Source organism: Mastomys coucha, unplaced genomic scaffold (assembly GCF_008632895.1).
Source record: "Mastomys coucha isolate ucsf_1 unplaced genomic scaffold, UCSF_Mcou_1 pScaffold22, whole genome shotgun sequence".
Taxonomy (NCBI): Eukaryota; Metazoa; Chordata; class Mammalia; order Rodentia; family Muridae; genus Mastomys; species Mastomys coucha.
Window position 1 is genome coordinate 222,361,636 of NW_022196905.1, and position 12,675 is coordinate 222,374,310.

The window sequence follows — 12,675 nt, forward strand, 5'->3', positions numbered from 1 at the left end:
TTTCCTCACGCCCACCCCACTAGCCAATCCCACCTCAGAGGCCCGCTCAAGCCCCGCCCACGGTCACGAGTCAATCACCGGGAGTGCGAGTACCGTCCTCTCCGCGCGTTTGAGTGAGAGCCGCGCGCCACCGCTCGGCCGTTGGTGGCGCTGCTCTCTGTGAGGTGCGTCTACCGGAAAAGCGAGGCGAGGGGCGGGCGATGCCGGTGCGGTAACCCTTGGGATTGGACGAGAGAAGTTCCGCGCTCTGACTCCGCCCCCCCCGGAGCCAGCTAGTCCCGTCGGAGACTCTAGGGATTGGTTCCCGACAGACCCTCGCGAAGCTCGGAGATCGTCGTTCCGCCTCCTGGGGCCAGTGAAGAGGGAGCGTCTCTGATTGGCCTGCGGGTCCAGGCGCGCGCCTGAAGTAGCCTCGAGATTGGCTGACGGCTCGCGCCGTCATCGATCCCGAGCGGCGATTGGCTGGAGGGCGGGGCCGGCTCTTTGAAGGGAGCGCGCTTACGGGAGAAGCTCTTCGGAGAGAAGAGTTGGAAGTCGCGGCGAGCTTTCGGTCCTGTCGTCCCCCTCTTTCTCCGTCGCCGGTCACTGAAGAAGGCTCCACGGCAGCTGCGGCTCCCGGGCGAGGACATGGCCAAGGTGTCGGTGCTGAATGTGGCTGTGCTGGAGAACCCGAGCCCTTTCCACAGCCCCTTCCGGTTCGAGATCAGCTTCGAATGCAGCGAGGCCCTGTCTGACGGTGAGGCTGGGCCTGCACAGGCAGGGGACCCCAAGCCCTCCTGCCCTCGCTTTTTTGCCGCTCCCTGTCTCCCCGGCCCAGCTCTGACCTCTCGGTGGATACGGCTCTGTGTCCAGTCTGCACTGTCTCGTGGAGGCCTCGGCACCCCTTGTCGTGCACCGCTTGTCCTTGTACGTTTTCCTTGTAGAGGTGTCAGCCCTCATTGGGTTCCTGGAGGCCCGCAGCCACGCCCTCTTCCCTGCGGCTAGACCCCGGTTTTACGTGCTTCCTCCTCGGAAACCTCCCGTGTGTCCCGTGTTTCCTATGGAAACCCAACCTTCATTACGTCCCCTCATTTTCCTACAAACCAGCCAGACTCTTTTGTTACCCCGTCTGCCCATGGCCTTTTCCCACCCCATGGCCCCAACAACGCCCTCTCCAGACAACCCCACATTTGTCCCCAGCAACTCCTGCTTGCTAACTGTAACAACATGGTGTTGCCTATACGCCTTCTTTAGGTTAGTCCCAAATCTTATGTATGAGCTTCCCCTGAGGAGAGATGGGGGTTTCTGACTCTAGTCTTTGTAGGTCACTTTGTAGGTAACCCAGCTCCGGGTCTGGGTGAATGTATTTCAGGTGAGGGTGCCACAGCCAGGCAGGCCTCTGCCAGTTTCTGAGATTTCTACTAGCTTCCAGCTAACTCAGTGCAAGGAATCCCTCATCCCTTTCGATGGGCTGATCTTGTCTGGGGAGTGGGTGGACTGGCCAAACAGGGATGGGATCCAAGTTCCATCAACTGGGAGGTCACTGGGTTTTGTGGATCTTTCACAGAATGACTTAATTCATCTGTGGCACATAAAGGTGAACATGGCTCTGATCTCAGAGATGAGAGGACAAAAGCCATAAGGAGCAAAAGACCTTTTAAATAAAGTTATGAACATGTAAAATGTGAGGTCACTTTGGAGTCTCAGCTCCACAGCAAAAGGCAAGTCCTGCTTTCGGAGGGAAGCACTCCATGAGGCCATTTCTCTACTGAGTGTTGAAAAGGATGTAGCAGCTGAGGAGGTGGAGCTCTGAGAGGCCAGGCTGTGACAACTAGTGCCTCTTGGTGGCTGTTGGGTGGTGTTCAGTTAAGGCCAGCCACTCCTGTTCACTTGAAGCTGCTATGTGTGTGCTTGGGGTGGGCCAGTAGCTAGTTTCTTACTCCTAAAGTTTAAACGAATCTGCTTATGACTAACTATAGAATAAGCTGGGTTAAATCCTTGCTGGAACAGGGCAGGGTGAAAATAAATAAATAAAAGGTAGAGTAACAATGTGGAATAAGACTTATTTGGAAGCCAAGAGGAGATATAAGGAGCTGATAGATTAAAGGATTCACAGTTCCCAGATGCTGAGAGATAAGGTTTCAATCAGCCTATTTGTGCTCCTTGCATTTAAAAATGGTTGCATGGTCATTGCCTAGTATTACTTTTACTCCTTATTTATAGAATCAGAACAAGGATAGAGTCAGCCTGCTGGTCATGTTTTAATAGGAGCAGGGTGAGTTTTTCCAAGTCAGCCAAATAGTAGTAGAAGCGTTATCATTGAAGTTTGTCTCTGGGTTCTGAGTCCAGATTGTTGTTAAATTTTTTTTTTTTTTTTAGTTTTGTTTGTGGGTGTGGGCCAGAGAAACAAGTGGTCTTTCTCAATTGCTCTCCACCTTTATTTTATTTTATTTTATTTTATTTTTTGTGTGTATGTTTTGCTTACATGTATTTATGCCACCTCTTGAGTGCCTGATAGCCACATAGTTCAGAAGGAGGAGTTGGGTGTTTTAGAACTTGAGTTACAGGCTTGTGAGTCTCCATGTAGGTGTTAGGAATCTTACCTGGCCTCTAGGGGAGCAGCCAGTGCTCTTAACCATGAGCTGTCTCTCTAGCCTTGTTCTATGTAAGAGACAGTGTCTATAAGTGTCTATAAATCCTGAAGCTCCAATACTGATAGTCTGGCTGTCTAGTAAGCCAGGGATCCACCATTTCATTCTCCTCAGTAATGGGGTTTTCTTTCTTTTTCCTTTTTTTTTTTTTTTTTTTTTTTTTTTTTTTTTTTTTTTTGGTTTTTCCAGACAGGGTTTCTCTGTGTAGCCCTAGCTGTCCTGGAACTCACTTTGTAGACCAGGCTGGCTGGCCTCGAACTCAGAAATCCTCCTGCCTCTGCCTCCCAAGTGCTGGGATTAAAGGCTTGTGCCACCACTGCCCAGCCCTCCTTTTCTTTTTTGAAATAGGGTCTCACTATATAGTTCTGGCTGGCCTAGAACTTACTCTGTAGACCAGGTGGGCCTTGAAGTCAGAGATCTGCTTGTCTCTGCCTCCTCAGTGCTGGGATTAAAAGTATGCACCACCACATGTGACTTCATTCTTTCTTCTTTAATTTTATTTTTGTGTCTTTGTTGGTGGTGGCATTTGCATGGGAGCCCCTGGAAGGCAGAGACAACTGATCATCTATAGCTGGTTGAGATTCCCAGCATGGCTGTTGGGAATCAAACTTGGGTCTTTAAGGTCAATACTAGATTCTAGCCTTGAACTATCTATCCAGCACCCTGAATTCAGGTTCTTAGGTTCTCATGGGAAGCACTAACTGCTGAGACATCTAGCCAGCTCCCAGATTCCTTTTCTTTCCTTTAGTCCTAGAAAAGGAAGAAGACATTTACTTGTAGATCTTTTTTGTTTGCTTATGTGTATTTTGCCAACATGCACATATGTGTACCACGTGTACACCTAGTGTCTGCAGAAGCTAGAAGAAGGCATCAGATTACCTGAACTGGAATTAGAGACAGTTTTGAGCCACTATGTAGGTGCCTGGGGATCAAACCTGGGTCCTCTGTAAGATTAGCAAGTGTTCTAAAATCCTGAGCCATTGCCTCAGCCCCTACTTGCAAGTTTTATTAAATTTTAACCTCTTTATTTTTTGTGGGGGGGTAGTAGGGGTCCTGTGTGTGGTGTCTCTTCTTTTTGTGTTAGAAATCAGGTCTACACAAACCCAGGACTACACTAATGCTCAACAGGTGCTCTCCATTGAGCTGTGTCACCAGCTCAACAGTCTATTTTAGGAGAGCATATTAGGAGTGACCATAGAATTTCTTGTCACATCAGGACCCTTTGAAAAGATAGAAGAGGGTGTTTTTCCTCAAAGTTATAATGATTGGTTCTATTCCTTACACTCTGACTGGCCTGCATGGCTTTCATCTTCCTGACTTCCTTTCCATGAATAGTAGAGAAGTTGTTTCCTTGCATTTTGGCACTATCTGCTGAAACCTGACAAGCCTTCTCAGCCCCGGTCATCTGACCCGATTTTCTGAAAAGCTCCGAAGCCCTGTGGTCACCTCTCTTCAATATCTAGAAGTAGACAGTTCCAAGGTATGGGTCTACATTTAGTGGATTTGGCCTAGCTTCCCTCCTTTTTAGTGGAGAATGTCAACAGATACCAGTTGAAGAAGTCAAAGAAGCCAGATGTTGTGCACCAGTGTTGATCTGTGTGATGAACAAAAGACCAGGCAATAATACACAGGTTTTTGGTTTTTGGTTTTTGGTTTGTTTTTGTTTTTGTTCTTCAAGACAGGGTTTCTCTGTGTAGCCCGGGCTGACCTGGAACTCACTCTGTAGACCAGGCTGGCCTCAAACTCAGAAATCCGCCTGTCTACCGGCTAAGTGCTGGGATTAAAGGTGGGCACCACCACTGCCCAGCTACATAGAAGTTTTTTAAAAAGTAAACAGTGCCCAGCTACATCCCTGTTGTGCAAGCAGATACATGAGTTACACAGGGAAGCCTGGTCTCAAAGGGAAGTATGGCATATACCTGTAACCCCAGCACTCGAGGGGTTGGCATAGAACCTGCACATAGTCTCCTCTAGATTTTATTAGTCTGACTTTTTTTTTTTTTTTTTTTTTGGACAGAGTATATGAACCCTATGTTGGTTGAACTTAATATGTTATAAGAGTCTAGTCTTGAATTCTGGATCCTACCTCCATCTCCAGAGTGCTAGAGTTACACGGGTATACCACAACAACCAGCCCCTTCTCGTAGACTAATCATCTATAAGTGACTTCTTTTTCCATTTTGGGGTGGGGGGAGATGGGGCAGACAGGTTGTATATGAGGGAGTTGTTGGGTTGATGTTGGGAATCATCTTCAGAATGCTCTTTTTGCTTTATCCATTGAGACAGACAGGGTCTCTTAAACCCAGGGCTTGGCAGGAGGGCTAGGCTTACTAGCCAGTTCATTAGAGTGATCCCCTGTGTCTACCTTCCAAGGCTGGAGTTATAGTTGTGAGCCACTATGCTCTTTTTACATGCTTATATAGAAAGCACTGTAATTACTGAGCCATCTCCCCAGCTCTGCATGACTTATTCTTAATGTCAGTACTGTGGAAATAGATGTTATATGCTGCTTAGAGAATACATAAAATGCCTTTAATTCCAGCACTCAAGAAGTGGATCTCTGAGGTCTAGGCTAGCCAGGTCTATATGATGTGAGAATAAACAACAAAAAAGTTGTACACATTCATGTTCAGTACAAATTTGTTTTTGTGTGTAGTGCTGGGGATGGAACCCAGGCATCATGAATGCTAGATGAGTATTCCACCTCTAGGCTATTCTTCCAGCCCCAGATTGTTTTTCTAATATTTTCTATCTGGTTGGTTGAGTTTATGGTTATGTAAACTACAGGTGCTTAAAGCTGAGTATATTCTGAAATGAAATCTTTAGTTTCTCTCTGTTCAAAACACTGCATCCTTGTATGAGGAAATGGTTCAGGAAGGACCTGAGTTTAACTGTTCATCACTCAGGTACAAGCCAGGGAGTATGAAGGGGTACAGACAAGTGGATCCCAAGGGTTCACTGGCTACCAGTCTAGCTGACAAAGTAAGCTCCAGCTTCAATGAGAGATACACATAGGTGCACTCTTGTAATTCCATATGTTATAAATTCTGGACTAGCCTATAGGAAGACTACATAGGAAGACTGTGTCATTTGTTCCTTTGTTTTTACATATGTGTATGTATGTGCTAGTGCTTGCAGAGGTCAGGAGACAACATGCTGGGGTCAGTTCTCTCCTTCCACCATGTGTTTTTTGGAGACTGAGCTGAGTCTTTACGTTTTGTGTGACAAGTACCTTAACCCTCAGAGCCAATTCTAAAACCCAACTCTGTCCTTTTTTTTTTTTTTTTTTTTTTTAAAAAAAGCTATGTCTCACATGTTGAGGTTAAAGGCATATACCAGTGCAATCTATCTTTTGAAGGAAGAAAATATGAAAAAAATTCATCAAATTTAAAATGATTGCAGTCTATGGGTCCTTGTTTCATTATCTGTTTTTGTAGAAGCTTTGATCAGCTCTGACTATAGCCAGTCAGTATTTATGTGGTCTTTTGTGAATTCTCTGGTCTGTTTCTGGCCCATGTCAAGAAGGTGCTCACCCTCTGCTGGCTTCCAGAGTACACTACAATCTTTATTTCAATAGGTTTTACCAAAAGTATTGACCTAGACTAAGCAATGTTAGGTGCCTTGGGGCCACAAGGAACCATTCTGTGTCAAGCTCTCTTTTTTGCCTAGTCTTCCCTCCAACACATTAAGTGTATGAATATTTGACACTATGGGGTTTTGGGGAAAGGGCCTGAAGAAAATAGAGCTTGGCAGAGTCATCTTAGAAAGTGAAATCAAGCAAGGGTCACATACTTTTCTGTCCTTCCAGAATCATTGATTCTAGAGTGTCACTTTTTATATAACTAAATCCATGGGTCTGGGAGCATGGCTCAAATGTACAGCCCCCCTTTTTTTTTTTTTTGGCATGTACCTGTCTTAAGTTCCATCACCAGCACTCCTAAGAAATAAATAGCTAGAGACAGCTGGAAAGATTGTTCCACAGTTAGAGCACTGATTGCTCTTCCAAGGAACCCAGGTTTAGTTCCCAGCACCCACATAGTAATGGGACAATACACCTTTCATCCAGGAAATTTGAAATTTCAAATTGGGTTATAAGTAAGTACTCACCCCACATTGGTTTGCCAAAATGTTGTGGTAAATATTATTCTGGGGATTTTTATCCCACTTAGACCATATATAGTTTTCAAATGAAAGACAAAAACCTTTACATTTATAATAAGCTTAAAATTGTTAGAGCTGGGCAGATATCAACCTTTTATGTTATTTTGTCTACTTCCCTGCCAATAACTAAGAACTTGCCATGTTCTCCCTGGCCACTCCTACTCCAATAGGCCAGCCCTCATGGTCATGCACTCAAGATCCACCTACCTCATGGTAACTTCTTCCTTCTCTCTCACTATGTTCTCTGCCTGAGACCCCAAGCCCAGGATCTGAAGCCCCACCTTCTTCTTGTCTGCCCAGCTACATACTATAGACATCTATATTAACCAGTCAGGGATAACATGGGGAATAAGGTTTCCACAACAATGGCTGATGTACATGAAGATATGCTCATCATGGAGCAACCAAATCTTGGGTACAGAATTTAGCATTTGAATACAAGCAGCACTAGGCCAACCCCCTACAATACCTGTAGTTCAGCAGACCCAGCACCATCTTCTGACCTCTGTGGGTACAGGCACCAAAAGGTACATAGACACACATGCAAGCAAACACCCATACACATAAAATAAAAGGAAAGGCACATAAGAAAATAAAGCTTAAAAAGATGAAATAACATAATAATTTCCCCAAAATGCTAAGGCTGGAGTTTAAACCTGGTGAACCATGGGCATGGGGTCACCTAGAAAGACCTAGGTGGAATTGTGAAGAAACAAGGGAGTGGATGTATAAAGGAAAACTTTATGGTTCAGGTGACAAACTCCATAGTATGATCTGATATCTGTGTGCTTCCAGTGTTGGATGCCTGTACCACACTGGACCAAGAGCCAGGCAGCTTCCAAGAGCTCTCTGTGAAAATCTCAGCTTGTGCAACTTTTCCCAGCTGCTGGAGCTAGGGGTTGTGTAATTTCAAAGATCCTAAAATAAGTTCTGGGTCTGATGCCAAGCTTCTCTGTACTAGCATGACCTTGCTCCTGGTAACACTTGGCCCCCCTACAAGAGGCTATGGGTACCAGGGCTCTCCTGAGATTGATAGGAAGGGTCTCCAGGTACTTTTTCTTTCATCTCTTGTGGGTATACTCCAGGACTGAGCCCCTTAGTGATGGAGCACAGAGTCAGGTTTTGGAGGTATGCATTGTCACATACCATTTGCTGGCAGAGCCTCTGTCCCACAATGTGCACAAGTAGGCATGAATTGGTGCCAGATGTGGACAACTTTGGGACAACTTGGTTCCCCCTGCAGCTTTGCCTTTCCCCTCCTGCCACCTGACTCTCCTGCTAGATTGGAATCTGCCACCCTGCCCCAGTTATCGAGGGATCTGCTCTATTAGGTGGCACCAGTCCTTCTGTGAAAGAGGATGGTACTTTCTATCCAGAGACCAATGTAGACAACTCCCTGCTGTTTCCTCACAGGCTGATGTCCCAGCACTCGAGTCAGCCTCTGCTATATGGTTCCTTTCAGCTACTGAGAAGCCTAAGTTTCCCTAGAGGGCCAGAGTCAAGCAAGGTCACTTGGCTGAGTTAGGCCCACAGGAAAAATGTCTCCATTAAAGTAGATCTTCATATTTGCTCTTATTCAGGACTGTGGTGCCAGAGCCTACAGCCCAGCAAACACACTAGTTCATAGGACCTTCTAGTATATTCAGATTTGCCTAATGCTGACAAGATCACCCTTGCCTTGCTCTCCAGCTATTTCAGTCCTCAATTCTCTTATCCCCCATGTTCTTGCAGACCTGGAGTGGAAGATCATTTATGTGGGCTCAGCTGAGAGTGAGGAGTTTGATCAGATCCTAGACTCAGTGTTGGTGGGCCCTGTTCCTGCAGGAAGGCATATGTTCATCTTTCAGGTAAGTAAGTTTTGCCTTAGCCCTTGATTTCCAGAAATGTTTCAGGCTGGAGATGGAACCAGGGCTTGAAATACGAGACATGCACTCCACTACTGAACCACACCCATGCCTAGAACCTTCCTCTTTTACCTGAAAGCACACTGGTTATGGCAGTCAAGTTTAAGTTCAAAACCTTAAACTTGGACTGGTGACCCAACTACTGTAATTCCAGCTCCTCAGGATGTTGAGGCAGGAGGACCACAAGTTCAAGGCCTGGCTGAGCCACATATCTTGGTTGACTGTCAGGAGATGTCTGACTGAAGCTGTCCTTTAAAGGACCACCACCCTGAACTCACCCAGTCTCATCAGATGTCCTTCCCTCCCCAGAGGTGGGGACCTCTGGGTTGCAGTTTTTAGTGACCACTGGACCACTAATTTGTGATCTGTTCGCAGGAGTTATAGAAAACCCATAAACATAGTTCATGAATATTGAATTATTCCCCTCAACGAAGAATAAGGAGTAAGTCTCTTTGTTACTTGTTTATCGGCCAGAGCTGGACACAGCAGTATATACTTATAACCTAGCACACACAGTTTGGATCCAACCTAAGCTATACAGTAAGACCTTGTCTCAAATACCTTAATAGTAAGGGTTGACTCAGGAACTCAGCCAGAAGCACTAACCCATATCTGAACAAAGCTTTCTTACCCAGCACAGATTTTCTCCATAAGTTGCTTTCACCCAAATAGCACTTCATTTGGGGATCTTATTTATTTTGTTATTTGCTGTATGATGTCAGTCTTTACTCACTGATTTTTTAAGACATCTCAATAAATCATTTGGCATCAGTGAGTTAAAAAACACTTGTATGCATAATGAATCAAATAGTTTCTATTAAAGATGGTAGCTGAGGTTAGTGGTACTAGTTTGTAATCTCAGTACGTGGAAGGCTGAGGTAGAAAGATTGCTTCAGGTTCAAGGCTAGCCTAGAAGCCTAGAGTGCTAGCCTAGCACAGCCAAATGCTGTTAATAAACAATTAGATAGGTTGTGGTATACTTTTAATCTGAGCATTCAGGAGGCAGAGACAGGCAGATCTCTATGAGTTTGGGGCTAGCCAAGGCTACATAGTGAGATCCTGTCTTAACGAACAATTATAAGTATGTGTAGTAAAGATGGTGGTGAATATAAAACTTAAGTGTTTATATTCTGCCCTAGGATTCTTGGCAGTGTAGCAAAGAAAAGTTCCAGGGGGGTTCGTGGTTGCTTAACTTTATGTTTCTAGGCCAGGAGAGAGACAAATATTGTGGTAGCTGGAATGTATCGCAAAACTGTTCACATCGTGACAAACAGGAACCCAAGCTCACCATAAGAAACCAAAAGGTCCTTGTGCTCTGTATTGAAAGCTGAAGCAAGAAGGCCAAGTAGCCCTTAGTTTGGCCATGTTGGAACCTGAGCAAAGAGTTTTCCTTGCTCTGTACATGTCTGTAAGTAATTATGAAAGTACTACAGTTGTCGATTTTGAAGTTTCTAGATGTATCAAGTTGCCAGATTTGTAAACTCAGAACCAGTGAATACAAAGATAGGCTGTGACTTCCGAGTAGTGCTATGTCCAAGGTCACCATCCATCACCTTCCTTCCATTGTGTTCTCCTATTCCAAGATATCTGCCCTCACACATCTACCTATCAAGCCCACTGAGCCCTGTGTTCAGCCAAGGCCTACTTCTAGATCATGCAGCTTGGGCCCCACTGATGATGCTCAGCTATGTGGTGGTTTTGGTTAATGGTCTGTGTTTTCATTTGTTGGACCAACATAGCTATTCCATCCAAAACCAAACACCCTGACCTGTGCTGCTGGGTTTAGGCTACTGCCCCTCTCCAGGCCGACTCCTGCCTGGCCTCCCTACTTCTGCGACAGCCCTTCCGCAGCCAAACCTCTATATGCTGCCAGTCTTTTCAGACCTTACCTCCTGCTAAGCACCTCTCTTTTTCAAGCCTTTGAATGACCAGGAGCTCACCTGACCATCTTCATCTCATCCTCAGTCACCGGGATACCAGTGTCTCCTAATCAAGTTCAAACAGTTTTGATTTTTTTTTTTTTTTTCAAGACAGGGTTTCTCTGTGTAGCCCTCGCTGTCCTGGAACTCACTTTGTAGACCAGGCTGGCCTCGAACTCAGAAATCCGCCTGCCTCTGCTTCCCAAGTGCTGGGATTAAAGGCGTCTGCCACCACCGCCCAGACAGTTTTGAATTTCTTATTGTTGTTGTTATGACTAGGGACTAAGGGTGGAAGACAGGACTCTGCATGCTGGGCAAGCATGCTTCTAAATCAAATTCACAATCTCTTTATAGTCATCTGTATAATCAGTTTGTCTAGTCCCACTTCGTTGGTAGTCTTTGTGTTAACAACATTTGAGCATGATTGGCAGTGCTAAAGCACAGGATGTGTCTTCCTAGGCTGATGCCCCAAACCCATCCCTCATTCCGGAGACGGACGCCGTGGGTGTGACTGTGGTTCTCATCACCTGCACCTACCATGGACAAGAGTTTATCCGTGTGGGCTACTATGTCAACAATGAGTACCCAAACCCAGAGCTTCGGGAGAACCCACCCCCAAAGCCAGACTTCTCTCAGGTGGGGCCTGTCTTTGCACTTTCTGCTTCAGACAGGCCAGTTCCCTTAAAGTTGAGGGTGGATGGGAGCCAAGGTCAATCAAAGTTAACAGGTCATGCTGTCTCTACAGTGCTAAGCTAGAGCTAGAATACATTAAGTCTTCTGGAGGCATGCCTAACAGAATGAGGCCTAGAGCTAGGTGCAGTGAAGCACACTGATCTTAGCACCCCAGCCCTCAGAAAGTTGAGTCAGGAGTATCATAAGTTAGAAGCCAGCCTCATCTACATTAATGAGTTCCAGACCAACCTAAGCTATATAGCAAGACCCTGTTTCCAGGTGTGTGGGGGTTGGGGAGCACCTGAGAGATACCTCAGTGGTTAGGAGCACTGACTGCTCTTGCAGAGGACCTGGGTTTGATTCTTAGCATCCGCATGGTAGCTCATAGCCACCTATAATTTCAATTCCAGGGGAGTCTGTGCCTTCTTCTGACTTCCACAGGAATCAGGCATATACATGACAAACAGGTATCTCAACAGGAAAACATTCATATAATAAAAAAATAAAGATATTTAAAAAAAAAAAAAGAGCAAATGGGCTGGAGAGATGCCTCAATGGTTAAGAAACTTGCTGCTCTTCCAGAGAACCCAGGTTCAATCCCCAGCACCTACACCGTGACACATAACCAACTTTAACTCAAGTTTTAGGGAATCCATGCCTTCTTGTGGCCTCCAAAGGCACCAGGTATACATATGGGACATAGACATATGTATAACCAGACACCCATACACAAAGTTTTTTAAAAAATCAAATAAGCCAGGCATGGTAGTATATACCTCTAACCCCAGTACTTGAGAGTTAAAGCACTTTGGGTGATCTCATGTGTCCAAGGCCATCCTCATCTACATAGTTCCAGGCCAACCAGGGCTACATAGTTGAGACCATCTCTCAAAACAAAACAGTCCAAAACCAAGTGAACAAAGCTAAAGCAAAAACCCTGATGAGAAGGCCAGAGTGTACAAACATCTCTAGGATTCTGCATCTTAGCGGCAGGGGCGCTTGAGTCTGCTCTCAGGCTCAAAGTGGAGGTCTGGGGGAAGAATGAACACTTATGCGATAGGAGCTGACATTCTTCTTCTTACTACAGCTACAGCGGAACATCTTAGCCTCTAACCCCCGGGTGACCCGATTCCATATCAACTGGGACAACAATCCAGACAGTCTGGAAGCCATAGAAAACCAGGACCCCAATGTGGACTTCGGCCTTCCCCTCAGTTGCACTCCCGTCAAAAGCCTGGGCCTCCCTAGCTGTATCCCAGGCCTCCTTCCTGAGAACTCCATGGATTGCATCTGATGGGGGGGGGCAGATAAAGCTCAGTAAGACCATGGCAGTCTCCTTACACACCTGGAGGGGACCTACAAGCCCTCAGTCAGACATGCTTGGTCATC

General features: G+C 45.8%; 1 protein-coding gene across 2 annotated transcripts; it reads left to right on the plus strand.

The window, feature by feature from the left end:
* Positions 1–295: 295 nt before the first annotated feature.
* On the plus strand, positions 296–12,612 carry Asf1b (anti-silencing function 1B histone chaperone). 2 transcript variants are annotated; one of them, XM_031340545.1, is made up of 4 exons: positions 296–736; positions 8,523–8,638; positions 11,074–11,250; positions 11,697–11,812. In XM_031340545.1, the coding sequence occupies exons 1-4, from the start codon at positions 628–630 to the stop codon at positions 11,790–11,792; spliced, it is 498 nt and encodes a 165-aa protein (XP_031196405.1). In that variant the 5' UTR covers positions 296–627; the 3' UTR covers positions 11,793–11,812. The 2 variants fall into 2 exon arrangements, with proteins under 2 accessions (XP_031196405.1, XP_031196404.1); XM_031340544.1 differs by lacking the exon at positions 11,697–11,812 and adding an exon at positions 12,374–12,612 and having other exon boundaries at positions 316–736.
* Positions 12,613–12,675: the final 63 nt, after the last annotated feature.

Excerpts from the sequence above, each read along its gene's own strand:
- Asf1b (XM_031340544.1), top strand. The coding sequence starts at position 628 with ATGGCCAAGGTGTCGGTGCTGAATGTGGCTGTGCTGGAGAACCCGAGC. Across the intron at positions 8,639-11,073 it reads GGCATATGTTCATCTTTCAG|GCTGATGCCCCAAACCCATC; the intron begins GTAAGTAAGTTT and ends GTGTCTTCCTAG. Across the intron at positions 11,251-12,373 it reads CAAAGCCAGACTTCTCTCAG|CTACAGCGGAACATCTTAGC; the intron begins GTGGGGCCTGTC and ends TTCTTACTACAG.